At 34.8% G+C, this 22,473-nt stretch overlaps 2 protein-coding genes across 2 annotated transcripts; one reads left to right on the forward strand and one right to left on the reverse strand.

Annotated features, from left to right (window-relative positions):
• Window positions 1-16: 16 nt before the first annotated feature.
• Window positions 17-6,344, forward strand: LOC128992275 (mediator of RNA polymerase II transcription subunit 22). The gene is made up of 2 exons (XM_054415764.1): window positions 17-263; window positions 5,920-6,344. The coding sequence occupies exons 1-2, from the start codon at window positions 161-163 to the stop codon at window positions 6,240-6,242; spliced, it is 426 nt and encodes a 141-aa protein (XP_054271739.1). The 5' UTR covers window positions 17-160; the 3' UTR covers window positions 6,243-6,344.
• A 1,155-nt stretch (window positions 6,345-7,499) lies between these two features.
• LOC128992276 (uncharacterized) lies at window positions 7,500-12,851 on the reverse strand. The gene is made up of 4 exons (XM_054415765.1): window positions 12,631-12,851; window positions 11,915-11,955; window positions 9,925-10,121; window positions 7,500-8,229 (listed from the first exon to the last, which is right to left on the reverse strand). Exons 1-4 carry the CDS (start codon window positions 12,713-12,715, stop codon window positions 8,172-8,174), a joined length of 381 nt encoding a protein of 126 aa, XP_054271740.1. The 5' UTR covers window positions 12,716-12,851; the 3' UTR covers window positions 7,500-8,171.
• Between the last annotated feature and the right edge of the window lie 9,622 nt (window positions 12,852-22,473).

Below are 22,473 nucleotides of genomic sequence, written 5' to 3' on the forward strand. Positions count from 1 at the left end.
AACTAACTGCTGCCTGCAACTTGACTTTGGTGCATAACCTAATTTCTTAAATGTGTGTGTGTGTGTGTGTGAATAATTAGGTATCCTCTTCCAAATTTGTATTAGGCCTAGTTTAGCAGACCTAATTAGCTCAATAGCAACAAGAATTATTTAATCCAAAATGTCTGCTTCAAGATCTTTACCTCAGAGTAAAGAAGCCTTATTGAAATCTTATACTAGTCGATTAAAGGATGATGTAAAATCTATGCTGGAAAACTTTGAAGGTAAGCTTACATTTACCTAATATAAGCCTAAAGGCCTAATTTGACCACAGATATAAGGAGGTTCACCCAGGGGCTTTGGGGGATTAAACCCATCCCTCAAAGACCTGGGTTTTTTTCCATTAACTTAAATAAGATATAGGGGAAACTTAATCATTCTTTATTGAGTACATAAATTTTAGGCCTATCTACAAATCAGGCCCGTTTTTGACCCTATCAGCACCCTAGGCACAACTATTTACCGTAGCGTCCTTTTCAATCTATAACAGGGTGTCCACCAACAGGGAAATCCGGGAATCATGCGTGAGTTTTTTCCAGAATTTTGTATTTCTACTTTGAATTTTCAATTTACCGAGATCGTGCATGACAACAGTGAAATTTCCGTGATCTCGGGTGACAAATTATGTCTACACATGGCCACGAGGGATGGTCAGAATTTTCCGTGATTGCAAAATACGATGATTATATCTACAGAGACGCATGGGATTTTGGAATTTTGCCGCAATTGCTGGAGGCGATTACTATGTCCAAATGACCCAAGGGGACTAAGTATATAATGATGTAGGTATTCACGGCCGCGAGGAGTGATCAAAATTCGACTTCAATTGCGCAAGACGATTATAGTGTCCAAAGCCACACGATCGTGGAAAAAGATCGGAATTTCGCCTCATTCGCGGTAGACCATAATCTCCTCATGACCATGGGATATGTTCATACATTGGGGTCGATCCATATCAAGTGGTCCAGAAATAAATTAATTGGTTGCTTGAAGATTTTTAATTTTGTTCATATTTTTATCCTTGTAAAATTATATAGGCCCCCTATCATTAGAAGTACAAAAATACAATTATTTTATTTTTATTTTTTTCTACTGTATGGCGTCCATTTTTTTGTTAGTCGAATGCCCGTTTTCAGCGATTTCAGAGCTCTACGTTAAATTAAATATCTCTGGTTCTACTAATCCTAGAACATTAAAATGAAAACCAATCTCTTCAGAAAGATCTAAACTTTAATATGGTAATATAGTTATGCACTTAAAACTAAATATATAGGTCTAATTACCTGTTTAAAGTTTAACGCAACGATGTTACAAAAACAGATTTTTAACAATTTATTTTTTTATAAAGGCAATTGACTATGTGTTTGTTTGTTTTTTTATCTGATAGTTATAGGTGTGTACTCCAAATTCTCAAAGTTTCAAGTTGTGGACATGCATAGGGTTTTAAATATAAATTTTCAAAATCTTAAAATTTTCCAAATTTCAAAAGTTCGACGCTTATCTCTGTTGGGCATGAAAATAAAAATTTCAAATTTGGCTCAGATATAGTACTAAGTAAGAGTGTTATCCTGTAATAATTTTATTTTGTGAACTCAACTGGTTTTAAAGTTATGAAACATTGAAAAGTACTCAAATAAGCATTATACGTGTAATAGCGTAGGAAGCGTAATATGATATTATAATACACTATCAATGTATGTTATTAATAATGTTATATTTTAATAATAGATTTTAAGCATTTTGATGTTTTAAAACACTCTACTTTGTTGTCTGCCACAGGTACCTACAAATCTGTACGAAACGATTGTGTTCAGGGAATTGGTAGACGTCCTTTGAATCAAAATCGAAGTTCTAATTCATTTTTTGCTACTTCTTCACTGTCTACATAAAAGTATTGAATACCTTTAAGGTTTTTTTAACAAAATTTAAATATATCCTTAGTATTCAAAATTTGGTTGACAATGGTACATTGTAGACTATTAGTGACTTCGCTCTTTGTAGTGCCTCCTACACCGTTGCATGCATTTTTTCCGTGCGCAGTAGTGTATCAAAAAATGCCTCGCAGCTGGTATTTTAGTACCTGTGATTGAATATTTCAGTAAAGAAATTGTTTTATGATACTGTATAGCCACGGCCACCTATAAATCCAGGCCGTGGCCTGGTAGAATTTGCAACGTCACAAGTAGTGTTGTTTAGCACCAGACGTCCCATAAGATAACATGGCTGACTTGTGTATTATTAATTTTAATTTATGAACATAAATGCATTAAAAGTAAATAAATCACATTGAGTTTAAAACCGAAACAATATTAATTTAAAAACCATTTCTATAAATTTAAAGTGGAGTCAATATTTTGCGATGGTGTAGAAGGCACTACAAAGAGCGAAGTCACTAATAGAGTCTACAATATACCATTGACAACCAAATTTTGAATGCTAAGGATATGTTTAACTTTTGTTAAAAACACCTTTAAGGTATTCAATTCCTTTATGTAGACAATGATGAAGTAGCAAAAAATTAATTAGAACTTCAATATTGACTCAATATTGAAGGACGTCTACCAATTCCCTGAACACAATCCTTTCACAAATTTGTACTGTGGCAGACAACAAAGTATAGTGTTTTAAAACATCAAAATGCTTAAAATCTATTATTAAAATATAACATTATTAATAAAATACATTGATAGTGTATTATAATATCATATTATGCTTCCTACGCTATTACACGTATAATGCTTATTTGAGTACTTTTCAATGTTTCATAACTTTAAAACCAGTTGAGTTCACAAAATAAAATTATTACAGGATAACACTCTTACTTAGTACTATATCTGAGCCAAATTTGAAATTTTTATTTTCATGCCCAACAGAGATATTAAGCGTCGAACTTTTGAAATTTGGAAAATTTTAAGATTTTGAAAATTTATATTTAAAACCCTATGCATGTCCACAACTTGAAACTTTGAGAATTTGGAGTACACACCTATAACTATCAGATAAAAAAATAACAAACACATAGTCAACTGCTTTTATGAAAAAATAAATTGTTAAAAATCTGTTTTCGTAACATCGTTGCGTTAAACTTTAAACAGGTATTTAGACCTATATATTAAGTTTTAAGTGCATAACTATATTACCATATTAAAGTTTAGATCTTTCTGAAGAGATTGGTTTTTATTTTAATGTTCTAGGATTAGTAGAACCAGAGATATTTAATTTAACGTATAGCTCTGAAATCGCTGAAAACGGGCATTCGACTTACAAAAAAATGGCCGCCATACAATAAAAAAATTAAATAAAAATAAAATAATTGTATTTTTGTACTTCCAATGATATGTAGGCTACTTTCAAGGATAAAAATATAAAAAAAATTAAAAATCTTGAAGCAACTACCTTTGGACCACTTGAAATGGATTGACCCATTGCCGCAATCATGGAAGACGATAATTAGGTCTACACAACTGTGGAAAATAGTCAGAATTATGCCACAATGGCGGGAAACGATTATGATGCCTACACTGCCGGGAGGGATTATCAGAAGTTTACTGCAATCGCTGCAAATACTATCACAATTTTTTTATTTTCAAATTTTTTGCGCCCTAGACACATTCCTACCGTGCCTATTCGGTAAATCGGCCCTGCTACAAATCTCAAGCAGTCCAAATAACACAACTAACTTACATGCAGTACAAAGGGCGGTAAAAGGGAGGTTTTGCTCCCTAACGGGAAAATGAGGCAAGATAAGTGGTAAAAAAGAGTGCATAGGGTAAGCTTAAAGAAAATATAAAAAATCTATCTAAATGAAAAAAAGTTATTAGGGAAGGGTGCGTCATAGGGGGCCAGCGATGATTCCATTGAATTCCTCTCCTCAAAAGTAAGGAGTGTACGAGGTACCCCAGAAATAGGTGAGTTAGCCTACAAGGATTAGGGAGAAAATACCCACTCCCCAGAGCCATACACCTACTTACCCAGTTCCGCAGGAAACAAAAAAATAGGTACCATCGGATGAAATATTTATTGGTAAATAGGCCTACTGATTTAAATATTTCATTTTGATAACTTATATTGATTTTCTGCTATGGTTCTTTTCCAAACTCATTAAAAGTGCACTGTGGCGTGGCTTCTAGGTTCGGTCAGGTTAGGCCTAGTTTAGTTTACTTAGTTTATAATATAAAAAAGTACGTCTACCATATACAAATTTTGGATAGAGCTCCAGAGAACCTAAGCTAGATTAATGTACCAGACCGGTAGGCCTACCCCGGTTTGTTGTTTTCAGATCTCAAAAACTTATTGTAAAGCTACCAGTGCTTGCACTGCTACCATTGTCTCAATGCTTCAATTTGTGTTTTCCCTACCTACCTGTTTGTCTTTGCATTGTTCGAGTAACCAGCACTTCCTCTGGTCTCACTTTTACTGTAGAAGATGTAGTTCTAAACTTATCAGAGCCAGCCTTGTGTGGTGCTGTGCCTATTAGCCTACAATATTAGTACTTTTAATTCTTTAATACTTTTCATTGAAATGGCGACCATTCAAACTAGGTATTTTAAGCCAAGTATAAATGGAGATGAGTGTAGGATGAGTGGCGCGATCTTGTAGTCTTGTTAGCGACTAAGGCCGACATATTCCTTAGACACAGCTGTTAATTAATAGCCAACACAGCTAATGGCAATTAAGGGACCTACAGTTTATAGTGGAATCCGAACCACATTTTTGCCTTGGTATTAACAAATTGGTCTCTAATTATCACAATATTTCTGCAGATTAAGAACTCTTAATCTTCTGCGTATTACTCATTAGTGTGGACGTTAATACACACCAGGGAGTGTCGCATAAGTAATTATAATCCCCTCTTTTTCTTTTCCAATTGACGTAAAATTCGCAGACTTTAAATCTTTTGGCATTATTTTGCACCTAGCACGGGATTCTCTAAGATACAGGGCCCTGTGCAGCTGTACCTTTCGTACGTGCCTAAGGCCTGCTCTACAACTTATGTGCAGGCCTAAATCATTGTTTTATGTTCTTTTCCTACAGTTACCTAACAATGTACATGTTTTCTTACTGATCTGAGAAAGAAAAGTGGCCAATTCGCTCATCAGTGAGACAATGTTAACATTGTCTCACTCCAGATTTGCAACGTGAAGGCACGAAATAGTGAGCGCGTGACATGCAGGCAACGTCGTATGCGCGCGAAATACGTTGGCAGCACTGGCTGTAAATCAGCTGGTCAGCTATTGTACTGTTGTATTTATTAAATGTTATATTAAAAGTTCACTTCTGTGTAAACATAGGTTATGTTTCTTCGCCAATTTATTTGTTTTATGGTAACTGTAGGAAAATATAATGTGCAACTCGAGTGCAAAGTGCAATTGCCTCACTCGAGAAACAATTCTTCACTCGCCTACAGCTCGTGAGTAAGGATTTCTCTCGAGTGAGGCAATTGCTCACTTTACTGACTAGTTGGACAAATAACTATTTTAGTGTTATGTTCTCAAATTAATTTTACAGCAACATTTTATATCAGAAGGGGGTGGGGGGGGGGGGGGTTCAGAAGAAAATCTTTTAAACTAAGGCTATCTGGAACTATTATTTATTGATACTGAAGGTCATTTGCATTATAAGCTAGAGCTATTGGTTTTGGATCTGGTTATATAAAATGTTGGCAGTTTTAAGTTTAGGAATCACAGAGGCTTTTAGGAGAAAGTGGTATAAACTATCGAATTTGGATATTCCAGGAATTTTAAACTTCCATCTCACAAAACAATCTGAGGCTCTAACCACTAGGCTATAAATACTGAATTTTGGTTAACTGTAATTTTAAACTTTAAATCTTTAAAGTTTTGATGGTGAAGCTTGACAACGTGGTTATTACTTTTCCAGAGATAGTCAAGTTATCGAAAGGAGAGAACGAAACTCAGCTACAGCGGATGACTCAGTGCGAGCAGGACACTTACGAGATGCACGTCCGAGCAGCAAACATTGTCCGTGCGGGAGAATCGCTCATGAAGCTTGTCTCTGATATAAAACAGTATTTGATTCTTAACGACTTTCCGTCTGTCAATGAAGCAATCACACAGAACTCCAAGCTGTTCAGAACCAAACAAGCTGAGGCTGACCAGAAGTTAACAATTCTCCGTGACGACATGGCAGCAGATCTGTATGACCTTGAGGAGGAATATTACACTTCGGTGTACAAGTCGTAAATGTTTTTGTGTGTGAATGACTGTTAAAATACTTCAGACAAGTGTGCTGTATTATTTTGTAATATTTTGAATTGTAAATATATTTCATTTATCCATACTGAATTTTCTTGGTTGTAAAGGCAATTGATATGTACCAGAGTTTTATAATAGTTGGAAAAGCTTTTTTCAGGGAATGCAATAACCTAAATAGTTTGTTCTTTTTAATTCAAACAGGTTATTGAAGAATCAAAACAAAAAAGGAAAGACAATAGGTATACTATCAGATACATAATCTGGCGTTACCATACATCAAACTACACATTTTTAAAAACTCTGCTACACAGATAAAAAACCACAGTATTTGGATTAATGAATTACGTTTAGTCTTATTTTATTTTAAACAGTGCAACTATTAAGAAGGTATTCTATAGGGTTGTGAAAGACTTATTTGTCATGACAAATAGTTGTCAATGTCCCAAAGATGTTGCTAAGTTTGGATTTTCTGTTGCTAATGTCACTAAGAAATCATTCAGCACCAGTCTCACATTTTATTTACGTATTTTACCCGGTTAATTTCTAGAAGCATGTCTTTATTCTTAAAAAACCTTTTTAGGCGTTTAAGGATTTTTGGGTGTATGTAATAGTTCAGCTAGCTTACATGGGAAAATTAACAGTTTCAGCTTGGTTTCCCCTTAAACATTCATTTGCTGAATCTTTTCAATTCCAAGAACTGAACTCAAATGACTAGTAAAAAAAATTATCTAGGTAGTTTTGCTTAGGTTAAAACATTATTGATACAGTAGTTTCACAAAAGCATTGTGCAAAACAAATAGGTTCGTACATCCGTGATTTCAAACAGCTGATTGTTACACCAATGGAAATTATGTGTTTGTAATTTGTTACATAATGTGTTTACAGTTTGTTTTGTTGAGGTTATGTTATGTCTCACTTGCTCAGTTGATTTGTTGAGTACTACGATCAAGCTTGCCAAAAAATGGCTAGCTGTGTTGAAGTTAATTTATTTACCAGATAATTGTTATAACAATATAGCTGTTTCATTTTGATACAATACTATGATTTATTTTAGGCTGAATTGTATTTTTGAAGATAATAATGATCTTAAAATCAGTTGGAAGACATAAATTTACATTTTGATGTATTTTAATCTTGAACATTCTCTTTTTTCTCTTAAAGGCTTTTGTTTTTACTTTCCACTAAAAATGTCAAACTTTAGCATCCAAGAAGATTTTTGAGGAAACAGGACAAAGTAAAATCCAATACTATACAAAAATATTTGCTTTTATTTTTTGTAAACTCAACAAATAAATTTGTAATAACAAAACAATTTGCGACCTCTTAGATCAAGATATTTGATATCTATAAAGTTTATTCTAATTCGGAATGTAGTATCCCTAAGAGTGTTATTGAATTAACAGATCAATATATTTATTATAATGATAAAAACAACCATAGTTTTATGATTTATTCAACAAGAAATATTCCAACTTAAAGGTTAAATCTAAAACATTGTTAATTATACCTATCTCTATGTACCAAAACACAACAAAAATACTTTAGCAATCTTCACAGTTATTTATACAACGTTACCCTCATTTAAATTGATTAACTACATAACAAAAACAAATCATTTATAACTTTACTTCATAAAATTGGGGTTTAAAAAACAAAAACTTAACAGATGCATTCGGCAAAAGCTTAACTAAAACCTGTAGGTATCTAAGAACTAAAATAAAATAGCCTAATGTATACTTTTCCCTGTAAAACTTTCTAATATAAATGACAAATTACTAATTATTTTAACATAAAAAAAATTGCATTAGTTACAATTTATTATTAGATTGTGCAAGGACTGAGATTGTTGAGAATCATGGAAGAATTTTACCATGGTAGCCTATATGGGGTGCAAATACCAGTTTCATTCACATCTTTTCAAGGGGCAATCGCCTTCACTTCTGCTTTGGATTCTTTAGGCAATGACTGCTGGTAACTGAAAGATAAAATAAAAGGTTAGGTATGCTAAAAATATCCTCTAAAACTTTACAATACTATCAAAAAACAATTACAGTACCAAGTTCAACCAGGTTAGGTTTCTAGGCCTTTTAGAGACTGGATTTCTAAAATATAATCTAGAATTCTTATACATTGTAGCCTAATTCTTCCCAGTCATCACTTTCTTTACAATAATAAAATATCTTGAAATTTACAAAACACTTTCGGAATAACTACTTTTCAAAACTTAATTACATTAAAATAGTTATAGAAAAAAAATAAAAAGCTCAATTGATATTCGTGAACAAGTATATCAGAGTTTAACAAACATAATTATAGATTTAATGAGGTAGTTAACAAGACCATTTAGAAATTATCTCTTCAATTAGCTTTCAAAGTTTTGACCTGACGTCAGTTTCATTTGATAAAAGAATGATTTTTGTTACAATTTAAACCGCATAACTACTTACAAGATCTTAAACCAAGCATTTGATTGAATAGAACCAATTTATGTCAAAGTGATGAATATAAAATAAAACTGCAGTAACCCACTATTTCATTGTCATAAATATTATATATTTTAACATTTTAAATTTGATTTTAGTGTGTTCTTTGTTAAAAACCTTCAGAAAAAAATTATGTATGTTGTTTAAGAAAACTGGTATCAATAGAAAAGAAATGCTGATTTTATATGTGATATGTCACTACGACCTCAAACACGCCCAGAATGCTTATTCAGAATGTTAGACCTAAATGCGCTATTTAACGTGCTGGATCAGCTGTATTTTACTGAATTGAATAAACACTGTTGTAAGATTAACAACTGACATACAAACACTGACATGGCTTGACACAAGAAAACAGTAGCAAACTAATATATAGGGCCTACCCCGCCGCAGCAAACCTGCAGACTAAGCGAATTTCCATTTACGCGGCTGGATTTCTACTAAAATATTCCCTAAAAATTGTCAGATATATTTCCTATTTAAGCAATATTAACTTTAGTGAGTTCTTAGGTTTGCTGCTACAGAGAAGATATTGAGGTGTGTTTTTTTATTGAAATTTTGATAGCTTAGTATGAAATAAACAAAATTGCCAAATTTGATTAAAATATATCTATAAACAAGCAAACTACAACAGTTTATTTATTCTCCATAAGAATAACATGGGAATTTTAAATTTACAATTTGTTTAACGATCTCTGTAACCGCTGGGCAAACAACAACGCTTCAATATACAAAATTATTTCTTTTTTAAGCTCTACTTTTAATAGTTTGAAGAGAAATTATGAAATTTTGTGTTTTTAGGGTAAAAAATGGGAAAAATCTAGTTTTACCCCATAAAACCCCCTCCGTTCCTATAGTCCGATTTTGCTGGTTCCCGAACTCGTTTGAATAAAGGTAGGTTTATACATTTGTTCCAAATTTAATCAAAATCGGATCATTTTTGCTTGAGTTATCGCGCTAACGGACATATATATATATATAGGTACCTATGAATTTGAACAGATGGTGTTTTTGGTCTCTGGGGACCTCGAAACGAAAAAATAAATCGGTTCCGGGTCTAGGTCTTACCATGAGACCAACGGTAATAGCTTATCCCGATTCCCTACATGGGAAATTTGCTAATAAAACTAATAGTCTACAATACTGCTTAAAATTTAACGTTCTAGGTTCTTTTAGCAGGATATTACCTGACAGCTCGGAAGAGCTGGTAAAGGCTGGTGGCTGCCACAAAGACATTGACACTGAATAAGCTCCAGTTCTTGGGGATGATGACAAGGGAGTAGCGGCTCCAGATGATGCCAGTGGCAGCCAATGCAGAGGACTGAGGCACACTGAGCTTGTCAGCTGGGCGCGTCAAGTCTCCGATACCTGCGATCACCAGGCCCTAGTGGACATAACACAACTAACTTTCTTTTTGTTGTGTCAACGCCAGTGGCATTTTGTAACAAAGAATGCTTTAAATGCTTTAAAGGGAAGCAGTCAAAACCCTAAAATTTTTGTGGATATGCATGGGTTTGAACCCGTCCCCCTTGCACCAAAGCCTGATCGTTAACCAATAAGCTTGCAACACAGCCTTATTAATAACAATGATTCATTTTCTTGTCAGCCGGTTTAAAATTTGTTTAGTTATGTTAAAAACACTTGCTTTTTGTAATGAACTTAACAACTAGGGTCTATTCATCACAACAGCTGAGCAGTAACATATCAAAAAATAAGAAATATGAGGTTGATGTGACAAAGGGTAAGGCTAATGCCACACAAGGTGGTTTTTACGGCTGGCAACAGCTGTTTTAGTAGCTGAAAAAATAGACACAATGGACGTGAATGGTGTATGCCACACTGAGCGATAAAAACCGCTAACCTGCCACACAGGTGGTGTTCAGTCGCAACAACGTGAGTGCGGCTGTTTTAAATGCTTTATATGTGACATCCTGCAACAATTATTTCGGTTGCAATCATTTCCGAGCTGAGAAAATCGCCTCATGTGGCATTACACTAAAAAAAACTTTTATATCAATCGGCACCATGCCCAACAAGGGCCGTAAATTGGTATGTAAATAATATTAAACATTAAATTTAAGGACAAAAGTATTATAAAATATGAAGTAAATACTAGATTAACCAGTGGTGTGGTTGTAAAGTTTCCAGTACAGGAACACTCACAATTGATAGAATGCCTGTAGACTACGACACCTTTGGGCCTTGGGCTATTCTGTTCTTTATTATATCAATAACACCTCTACGTTAAATATTTTCGGAAAAGTTTTTTAATTTGCAGACGATACCCTTATTTTCCTGCAGGGAAAAACTTGGCCCAAGGTTTGAGATAAGGCTTTGCATGATCTTACGATTGTAAATAAATGGTGCAATCAAAACTTACTTTCATTAAATGTTAATAAAACAAAATACATACCAATTATTATTAATAAGATACGGATAAAGGAGTAGAAATCAGTGAACAAAATAGCACAGTGAACGCAACAAAATAAATAGGATAGCTAAAGATGTTAAAAAGTTTATGTAATTGTTACAAGACTTCACTGGTCAGAGTTTAATTATTAATTTATTATCGATTCATTGAGATGGGGTTGTCACCTAGGTGTGTATATTGACCCAAATATGAGTGAAGGACGAAGAAGAATGATTTTAGATGATCTGTGCTAGGTTTGTTACCGACTAAGATCAGCTGTTTCATCAGTCACGATCATTTATTTAAGCCCAAAAATGAGGAACAGCTGGATCTAATTTTGAACCATCAAAAATATACTCAAAATTCATATTTGTGGCTCCTGGACTATATATCTAATATATATATATATATTGTTAAAACAATATGTTTTACCTCAGTCAAATAGTCTAACAATTAATATTGCTCATTAGCTTTCATGTAAGTGTTACATTACATACCTCCGTCGAATAGTCTAACGATTAATATTGCTCATCAGCTTAGCAATATTAATCGTGTGACTATTTGACTGAGGTATGTAATACCTACCTATTAATTGTCTTAAAAAGCTACTGACTTTTCTCGGGATCGAACCGGCAACCTTTGGATTGTTAGGCGAGCAATTTAACCACACAGCTAACCAGCCAAATAAATAGGCTACCTCCGCCCGTTTCAAAAACATTGTAAAAATGTTCTTTAAGATATACAGTTTTGTATAAATATAGTCTTACCCATTTGAAAGCAGGAGCCCAGAAGAAAATTGTTTTAGGACCTGTAAATAAATTCATCATTGTCAACCAGACTCCCAAGTCAAAGTTAGTTCGGACAAAAACGATAAAAGATATTGCTTTAACATAGCCTTGATGATGTACTTGAAGTAACGTATAATTTCAAGTAAGCCTAATCACACAATAGCTACCTGGCACTAGTACAGCTAAGTGTAGGCCTAAGTTAATTGTATTTTCATAGGCCTAGCCTAAAAACAGAGGGCCAGGCTTACAAGTGACCATGGGATTGCATCGTAGCTGGAACAGCTTATTGTGCACAGGCCCAGCCTAGATAACCTATATGGGCCCTAAACCTCCGTTAGCTAAAATAGATTAAAAGTAATAATTTACCCTGAATCGTAGGCTATACCCTGGACATTAAGAATAGCCTATAAAACATTGACTTGAATTTACACAAACCAGAGGCCTAGAGCAAACATTAGAAATAAATTAGCATGGCTAGTAGAAAAAGACAATAACAAAAACATAAAAAGAATTACATAAAAGAAGCTTATCCTTGAACACAGCTATTTAAAAGCCTAAACCACATTTACTTTTTGATCAAATTATCTTCGACTTTATTCTAGGCATTGGTTTTAAATTAAAGAAATATTTTAGCCCAAAATTTAAGGATAGTGAATAGGCTAATTAATTTAGTGTACTAATTTGAATCAGCTCACCTGCAGGATGATTCCAGAGTGGCTGAAACTTGGTAGGGACGAATTTGTCTGCAATTTGAATGGTTTTTCGGTAAATTAGAGACATTTTGATGTCTCAAACTTGTAGGAAAGATTTAGAAGTATGAAGGTCAAGAGGATGAAAGTTATCACAGTTCACGGTTAGTTATATGTATTACCATCTTTCAATTTTAATCCCCACTCTTTTCCATTTCCAAAACATAACCTTGCACATAGCAGACGAAAATTGACTATAATCCTTCTCCCTGTTTAATTTTGAGCTGGCTCAAATTGCTGTCATGTAGTGTTTACAAAAACACACCGTATGGTGTATGGCCACATGACACGGCTTCTTTAAAGGTGGCCGTGGGCGTGGGTATTATAGGCCTAGTACTGTATAGATAAAATTACAGTTTAAGGTAAACATAGCCTTGGTAAATTTTTGATCCGTCTATGATGGTATGGGGTACCAAAAACATCGAATTTTGATTTTAAGAGTCAGTCTAGGGGAACTTGTCAAAATATATATGTCACAGCCACAGCTCAACAAGGCGAGCTGATGTATACGTAAAAGTCCCGTTTCCATTAAACGTTTTATCCCAACAATAATGGGAGGTAAGCTCAAGCATAGATAAAACATACTCCGCTCAAGTTAATTTGAGCACAGCTCCCAACAATGTTGGCTCGCTGTTTCCTTTCCATATCCCAAGCAGTTTGCGCTTTCATAGGTTCTCAGGGAACTTTCAGAATCATCCTCATCATCCTCATGGCAATGTGTGATGTGAAATATATGATTTTGTATGTAGACGTGGGTGTTCAGGGCAGAATATCTTAGGCTAGTATTATACTAGGACGCTGGCGTCCGAGAGGCCAGCGTCCGGGACGCTAGCGGGGCATTAAATCAAATGGGGGCGATTATACTATGGATGCTAGCGTCGGATGCTAAAAAAAGCCACCGAAAGCTCGAAATGATTACCGTGTGGCATGGTAAAACGTAGGCCCGGGACCGATTTACTTTTTCATTTTGATGTCGCCAGAGGCCAAAAACACCATCCGTTCGTATAGATTTGAATATTATATATATATGTCTGTAAACGCGATAACTGGAGTAACTTTTGTTCTATTTTGAAAAAAATTGGTTTTAAGGTGAAGGGTGGGATAAATTTGAATGAGTTCGCGAACCAGCATGAACATACCTTGGAAACGGGGTTTATGTGCTAAAAAGGGGGGTTTGTCATTTTTTACCCATAAAACTAAAAAATTCACAATTTCTCTCTAGATAATTTTAATGAGCTTAAAAACAAATAATTTAGTACCTATATTTAAGTGTTTTTGTACTGTTATTAGTTATGGAGAAAATTTAAAAAAGAGTATATTAAAATTGCCATGTTATTCTTATAGAAAATGTTGTTAAGTGTTGGAATTTGCTTGTGTATGGATATATTTCGATTAAACTTGGCCAATTTGTTTTATACTAAGCTAATAATACAGTATTTTACTAAAAAACACACTTTATTAGCCCCCTTAAAGCATAAAACCTTGGTACTCGTTAAACCTAATGCTATTTAATGTTACAAAAAGTGACTAAACATTGAAATAAAATGGCAGTCCGAGAGGCTAGCGTCCCAACACAAATCACGTAATTTATCGGCTCGAAGTGGGACGCTAGCGTCCCGGACGCCAGCCTCTCAGACGCTAGCGTCCTAGTATAATACTGGCCTTATTGTGTTGTATTAATGAGTACTGGTTTTTCCCGGCACTTGAAAGGAACTAGTTTAAGCTCCCGCTAAAACAAACATTACCAGGCATATAGTCACAGAATTACCATTTGTATTTGTGAGAGTGGCTGATGATACTTTCCATATTGTCAGTGCACGTCATGAAACCATTTATGGAAGACATAGGATCTATTGAAAAAGCGTTTAATTATCATCGGTACTCGCAAACACGGAGGGTCATCGAAAATGTGTTTGGTAGATGAGAAGTGTGTTCCAGAGCTAGGCTTCAAGAAAACCTATTCTGCTTGATCCGGAAAAATGCAGCATCCGTTACTTTGCCACGTACCTATCTACACAATTTTTGAGACGGTAAATTCAGACTCTTATGAGTTTTTGATAGTGAGGACGAACAGGGCAACATGTTGTAGGTGGATCATTGCGAAAGGATAATTTCGAACTCCTTGGCCTAAGATGGTGCACACTGCGCACAGTTGAATGAAAATCCTGGAATTTTCATCTGAGAGGAGTTTGCAAAATTTTTTAACAGTCAACCATTACTGTGGCAAAATTGTTAGGCTTAAATTGGAAAAATATACACAAGGTTTCACCAACAGTGATTTTAGACCTTATTTGCAATACAATTTAAAAGCAGGCAACTATTAATGGGTGTTACAAATCGTTTTTGTATTTTAATAAATGCATTAGCGTAATTCATACCAAGACAGATGGAAATACTTTTTTTTACAATTAATAATAAAAACTAGTGGCCTGTAGGGGCCATAGCCCCTAATTTAGACACAATTGTCCATATGAAGGCAACTCCCCATTTCGCGGTAGTAAGTCAGAAATATATCTATGAATTTGTCCCTGAATTTTAAAACAGGAAGGCCCATTTCCCTGGAATCTCTTTATGTGTAGCGGAAAGCGACGCAAAAGCCATTGCACTGTTGTATTGCCTTATACTTTTTATGAAGTTAGAATCATAAAAACATGACTTTTAGTTCGTAATTTAATTGTGGTTGTGACATGTTAAATAGTCCATAGTGGCAACATGCGTCGAAATGTCCATTTGTGGCCTCCTCTGCGAATAATGCGCCACAATGCATGCAAGTGCTAAGAGGACCTAATAGATTGTGAGAAAAAACACTCAACTCCTTTTCCAGCGTTCTTCTGAAGGCAGGTTGTAAACCAGCTTGTGTATTTTCATATTTAGGCCTTACATGACGTTCTCTTTCAGCATTTCTTGTGTTAGTTGAATTCCTGGATACTCTTCCACGTCTTGCAGGTCTTCCCCTACCCTGTCTAGTTACTTCACTCATTATAAAAACGGAAAACCAAAAAATTAAACGAATACATTTCATTTTGAAACATTATTTAACAACATTGACTTTCGGAATAAATGTAAACATTACAAATAAATTTTCAGTAGTTTTTCAGTCCCATGCTTTTCTTATGGGTGATATTTTACGTTATATCTCGTTTTCCGGTAACTTTATGGGAATTCTGCTATTTTTCCCGAGTCCCTGGGGTCAAGGCCTTTAATTTAAGACCCCTCCCACTTTTCTGCCACTTACCAGACGTCCACAATTTTCTGGTAAAGATTTTGTCTTACAGAATTATATATAAGGATATAAGGATGCTGTGTTAAATATTATGAAAAAAAGATTAGTCATTACAACACACGATTTGTATTTGAGGCATATCCTAAAAATATTTTCGCTACACTACTGTGAAATAGCCCGTTTTCGCTACACACTATGTGAAATGACCTGTTTTCACTACACACTGTGTGAAATGACCTAATTTCCCTACACGTGAAATTACTTGTTTTCGTTGTGACACGTTTAATTATCACCTTCGAAAATCTATAATTACTTTGTTTACTACGGCATAGAAGTACGGTCCGCATAGAATGCCGACGATATCACATTTCTATTGTTTGAATTGTAGGAGTTAGGAGGATTTCTCACACCTTGGTTGCTACCAACTTCAGTAAAAAATCTGTTAAAGCTGTTGCACACCTCATTGGGATTAGTAATATGGTTACACCACTGTTATCCTTAATAAATACTATCCATTGCCTTCTTTTTCTTGGCCTGTTTTCATTTATTACTTTCCAAATACCCTTGGTTTTACTGCCTGATTCTTCAATCTCGTAGTTTCGTATAAGTTCCAAGTAATTTATGAGAAAATCATAAAATTTCATTTTCGTGTACTTTAAAAATCAGCCTCTTCAAAGATCGGATCAACCATAGATAAACCCAGCTTTCGCGCCAATAGTTCATGTTTTAACAAGTTAGTCAAACATTCAACATAACCCTACGAAATTTATTTATTCAAATTCTAAATTTATGATTACTACACGTAGTAGACACTATTCAACGCCTGCACTTGTTGTTAGTATGCTCACAGCAGTTATGCATACTATTTGCTTCTCACAAACTGAAGGCGTTTCTGAATTCTTATAAAGCAACAGTAGGCGGGAACTGAATACTGAATGCAACGTTGCCAAGTCTCCATTAATTACTACGGCTACAGTACAAGTTCTGACGTCAACTTTATTTTAGGACGTGTGATTAATATCAGCCTTTATTTGTTAGGAAAATTCTTATTACAAATTCAAACTGACTTAGTTTAAAATGCATTACGCTTCGGTTTATTGTTAACAATTGGACGCGTCATTGAATACAAATAAAAAAGAATGTTCTTGTTATGTTGAAAGATGATCCGCCTGTAAAATCGAATCTGCTTCAACTTTCAAGTCACATGAGGCTTAATAATCTCGTGTTGGGTATTATGAGTTTAGAAACATTGAGTCTTGAAACTTGAGTCTAAAAATACAGTATTACGCCATACACTTATCGCGAGAGATCCAAGTCTTGAGTCTTGATTCATCTCTCTTGAATCTTGAGTCTTAACACTGAAAACTTAATTATTATGAGTTTTTAGCGATTTTTCCATATAGGGATAAGCTGTTGCCACAGATCTCATGATGAGACCTGAACCCGGGACCGATCTACTTGTTCGTTTTTAGGTCTCCAGAGGCCAACAACATCCATTCAAATGTATGTTCGTTAGCACGATAACTCGAGCAAAAATGGCCCTACATTGATAACATTTGGTACAAACGAGTAAACCTAGATTAGTTCGAACGAGTTGGCGAACCAGCATGATCGGACTATGGAAACGGGGGTTTATGGGGTTTAAATCATCGGGGTATTCACATTTTTGACACTAAAAACATCAATTTTTAAAATAACCTCTCTAAACTATTTTGTAGAGTTTAAGAAAAACAAATAGTTTAGTATATTAAAGCGTTATTATGCCGCTTTACTCTTGATAGGTAGTGGAAAAAAATTTATATTCCCATGTAATTTTTGGAGAATAGGTTAACTAACTGTTGTAGTTTGCTTGCTTATGGATATATTTTGATCAAATTTTATTTCATACTATATACTATTAACATTTTTTTATCAAAAAACACCTTGTCAGTTCCCTGTAGCAGCAAACCTCGTTAAGCAAACTCGTTAAGCTAATTTAGTCTAAATATTGAACGAACATGTCATTTTTAAGGAGATATTTTATTAAAAATTTAATCAGGAAAATGGAAATTCGTATTCACTTAAAGTCTACAGGTTTGCTGCGGCGGGGGTATTTATCTCCGAGAAATTGTTTAGCGTTTACACGGCCCTTTAAAAAATTTTAGAATATGATAAACTACGAATATACTACTGGGAATAACACGTTAATTAATCAAACACACAATGTGATCTGTCGTCATCAAAGCCCTGATGACGTGATCGAAAGTTCGCACACTGCAAACTGCCGCCATAACACATAGGCCTACTATATCATTAACTGTGGGTAGTGTTTATACAGTATAGTCAATGGTGTATATCAGCTAGACTGCTCATCGTATTGAGAAATATTAAGCATTGTAAGAAGTTTGTATAATAATATCCGATAAGCCTAGAGGGTGATTGAATACTGAATTTCTATTCATTAAGCGGAGGGAAATCTTTACAACTGGTGTTTTTCTATTTGGCTGCAACACTAGAGGACATGCAATTTAATCAGTAACATGAATTAATTAAATCAATTGAGAGCCAATAGATATTTTCTTGGTTAATATAATTAGTCATTAAAATGCCTGGAAATATTGATGAACATCGTACAAAACGCATAAATACACCTCAACAGCGTAAGTGTTTAATAAAGTTATTTCCAGCTTTCCAAAAGCACAAATTTAATTTATCCTAAATTATTAGTTTTCGAGTTAAAATTCGTTTAGTCAGCTGAAAATTAACAAAATAATTGAATTAGCCAGGTCAGAGAATTTTAACTTAGGCTAGACGTTTTTTTAAGTGTGGCCTTGGCTAGACTTTAAAAATATACAAACAAATCAGCTTACCATCTGTATTACATCTATTTACAAGAGTAAAGTTGATATCATCCTCTATTACAGATTGAATAAAATTCATTGGCGCCTTTGGGTGGTTTTATAAATCTGTAATAGCCTAGAGGATGAGCTCAACTTTACTCTTGTAAATAGATGTGTAAGCTGTACAAACATAATATTATAAAAGTAAAACGATAATGTATCATTGGTTTTGCATCGGACCGATGAACTTGAAGTACTAGAAGTCATAACTGCTGGAAATTTCTTATTAGGTCTCTCTAACCTATTTTTTGTGACAGACTGTCTCATTGGGTGGTCATTAGTTGCACCAACTAACCTGAGTCAGGTAGTTGGACATTACTGAATTGCGCCAACTACTCCTGGGTGCCACCCGATACGTTCATTAACTGCTCCAGGTGGCGGCCCTCTTTGACTGTATAATTGTGCAGGTTAGGTTAGGTTAAGTTAGGTTCGGTTAAGTTAGTCAGGTTAGGTTAGGATGACACGTAAACAAGGAGGGTTTAGCGCAATTACGAAACTCTTTGGCGCAATTAAGGAACTCTTTGGCGCAATTAAGGAATTCTTTGGCGAAATTAATGCACGACCGTCTCATTTGTCGAGTGGTTGTAAGGGGGTGAGGGGGGGGGTTAAAAGTTGGTTGGAGCATTAAAATGGAGGAGGGTTAATAATTGTATTCATCTATACCTCCCACAATGTCTAAATACACAGACAAAACCATCAACCCCAATGTTATGCGAACTTTTCTATATAGAGTGTTATCAAGTTCACCAGACGCTAAGTTATCAATTTTTTATCTCAATTACGAGGAATTATAGCTGTTCCGCCGCTAAATTTTGCAACCAAAGCACAACTTTTATCATTGGACGATTGATTTGGACTGTAAGTGATCCGGGGTGTACGATATCTTACTCCGTGTTTCTCGCTTTTAAACAACAAACAGTCTTTTGTACAGTGGCTTATCCCGATGGGGGGGGGCTGGTTAGGGGTTTGAAGTTTGAAGCCCCCTCCTTGACCTAAAAACGCAATTTTTTACATAAGCAATTTGTTACTAGTTTCTACAATTAAACAATTGGTCTGATATGTCTCTAAATAGCCTAAAAATGCAAGTTTACAGGTTTTAATTTTCAAACACTTTCCGGGAGAGGGCCCCCGTACCACGCCTTAGGGTCATCCTAGTTACGCCTATGCATTTGTATGCTGCAAATGACATTTTATGTCCAGATATGGATTTTTGAATTGGTAAACGTGACTTCACCATATTTTTCGATAAGACGGGATTATCTGTATAGTTGTACTCAAACTGATGATAAAAATTTGATGGTCCATTGATCTTATGTAGCCTATTTCCTCGTTTTATGTGTTGGTTGAATCACAGCCACGTTGAATTCATTTACCCCGTCAAAATACACCACTTTTACCATTGAAATTGGATACAATAAGTCAATTGTACCTATGTCTATTTTATCGTTGTAGATTATTGATTGTGGAGAAATAAAGATATATATTTTTTTCTATTTTGATTAAAATAGGCAAATTTATTTATTTTATCCTAATCTATTAATATTTTACAAAAAACACTTTACTACCCTCCCTGTAGCAGCAAGCCTAGGTACTTGTTAAGCCTAATGTTATTCAAACAGATTTAATTGAAAATCCAATCAGGAAAATGTAAATTTGCTTAGACTGCAGGTTTGCTGCGGTGGGGTATTTTAGGAACATGTTTTAATTTGATTCGTCTTGTGGTGGCCAATGGAACAGTAGTGTCGGTCCCACAGCACAACTGAGGTCGTACCAATGTCAATGCTCCAGTTCCTGCTGCCTCGACCAACACACGCACCTGGGCGCGGAGATGACGAAATTACTCAAGTTGAGAAATTAAACCTTGAGATGTCATTACCAACGTACCATAGATTAAAAATGCTCACACATAGATTTGTCAATATGGATCTTGATGAAGGCAAATTTAAGTTACGAGGGGATATGTGCGCAAACGCATTCGAATAGGGTCATTCCGAGAAAACGATGCTCTTTTACTTGTCGAGGATTACATTATTGTTTAAGACATTTATTCAGTGAATACAAATATCACAAGAAACTTAAGTTTATTGTTTTTAGATCTACATCCTAAAGAGTGGTTTACCTATCTCAAATCAGGCTACAATAAAAAAGTAGCCCATTTATAATAGAATATTTCATCACTAGGGCCTCGATCAATTACCGACCTCGGATTTACCTCATAAAATTTTAGCTCGGGTCGAAAATACACTTTTTGACCGTGTGATGAAGTATATTTTTCGTCATATTGCACCATTACTTGAACAAACTATGTTGTAAAACTCAAAACTAAAATAGTTTTCATTTAAAGATCAATCTCTAAAAATTACTTTTAACTTTTTAATTTGATTTGGTAATGGAAACTAGCAGCTGTTTGGTAGTGATTCAATCGTTTCGTCTACTACGGTTGTGTTAGTGTACATTACCACTATAGATTTGTCGAACTATTTACAGTAACGCAACAATTAACGACAATCGAAAAGTCTATACATACTTTCGATACATGTAATTGTTTACAATCGAAATATACAACTGAGTTGACAACAGCTGATTTTTTTCTCCCAAGGGGATAAAACGCGTTTTACTCCCTAGAGTAGGTAGGGCCTTGTTTAGACCCACAACGTATGCATTTAAAACGACTGTTTTTGCTGCAGTATGACGAAAAATCCATTTTCATTACCAATCCATTTTCATTCTAATTGTCTTTTGTTTACAATCTGACCTGTTGAACAACAATTAATTCTCATTTAAAACTGTTATAAAGACAGTTATAAATAAGCAACACTGGACCTTTAAAAAACACTCTTCGGGAAAAAAACAGAGGCTATAGGGAGCGAAGACCTTAAGGTAATTCCTTTTTAACTACCATTGGTCAGTCCGCTGGATAATAAGCTTTAAAATAACACCTTGATTGTAATCAATCTGTTATGTATAACACCCGGGTGGAAATGGGATGTGACAGAGAACCCCTTTATTGTAGGTATTAATTATACAGATAGATAGATGATATATATATATAGATATAGATAGATGGACGGATGGATATATGGATGGATGTATGGATGGATAGATGGATGTTTAGATAGATATATTTTAGATAGATAGATAGATGGATGGAGATGGATAGATAGATAGATGGTAGATGTATGGATGGAATAGAAGATAGATTTTTATCTTTGGTCTAACACGTGTTAGTTGACAAATTATTCACACATCTTACATTTCACCAACTTATTGACACTATTGAAAACCAATCTAATAATAAACTTTTTGTTTCTGATATGACAGCTAAAACCTTATTCCTCAAAAATATATATTTTTCACCACACTACAATGTTATGGCCATTTTACAAACGTTTATTAGAGGCCGAAAACGACGTATTGCCACTATTGCTGCACATGCTAGCTGTCGTCGTTATTTGGGGACCGAGCAGGTTTTTACATCCCTAGGACCGAAAATCAGCTGTCCGCTTACAATACTCCGCTGTACTTTCTTAATAGTATATTTCATACCTAGGGCCGAAAATGAGGTTTTGCTGGCTCGACATAGTTTTTAAGTTCGAGACGAAGTCGAGAACTTGACACGATCGAGAGCTGCAAAACCATTTCGGTCCGTGGTACGAACGCTATTTTTCACCACATACAGTACCCTAT

This window comes from Macrosteles quadrilineatus, unplaced genomic scaffold, assembly GCF_028750875.1.
Source record: "Macrosteles quadrilineatus isolate MER2022 unplaced genomic scaffold, UCM_ALF_1.0 Scaffold_4__1_contigs__length_99947679, whole genome shotgun sequence".
Classification (NCBI taxonomy): Eukaryota; Metazoa; Arthropoda; class Insecta; order Hemiptera; family Cicadellidae; genus Macrosteles; species Macrosteles quadrilineatus.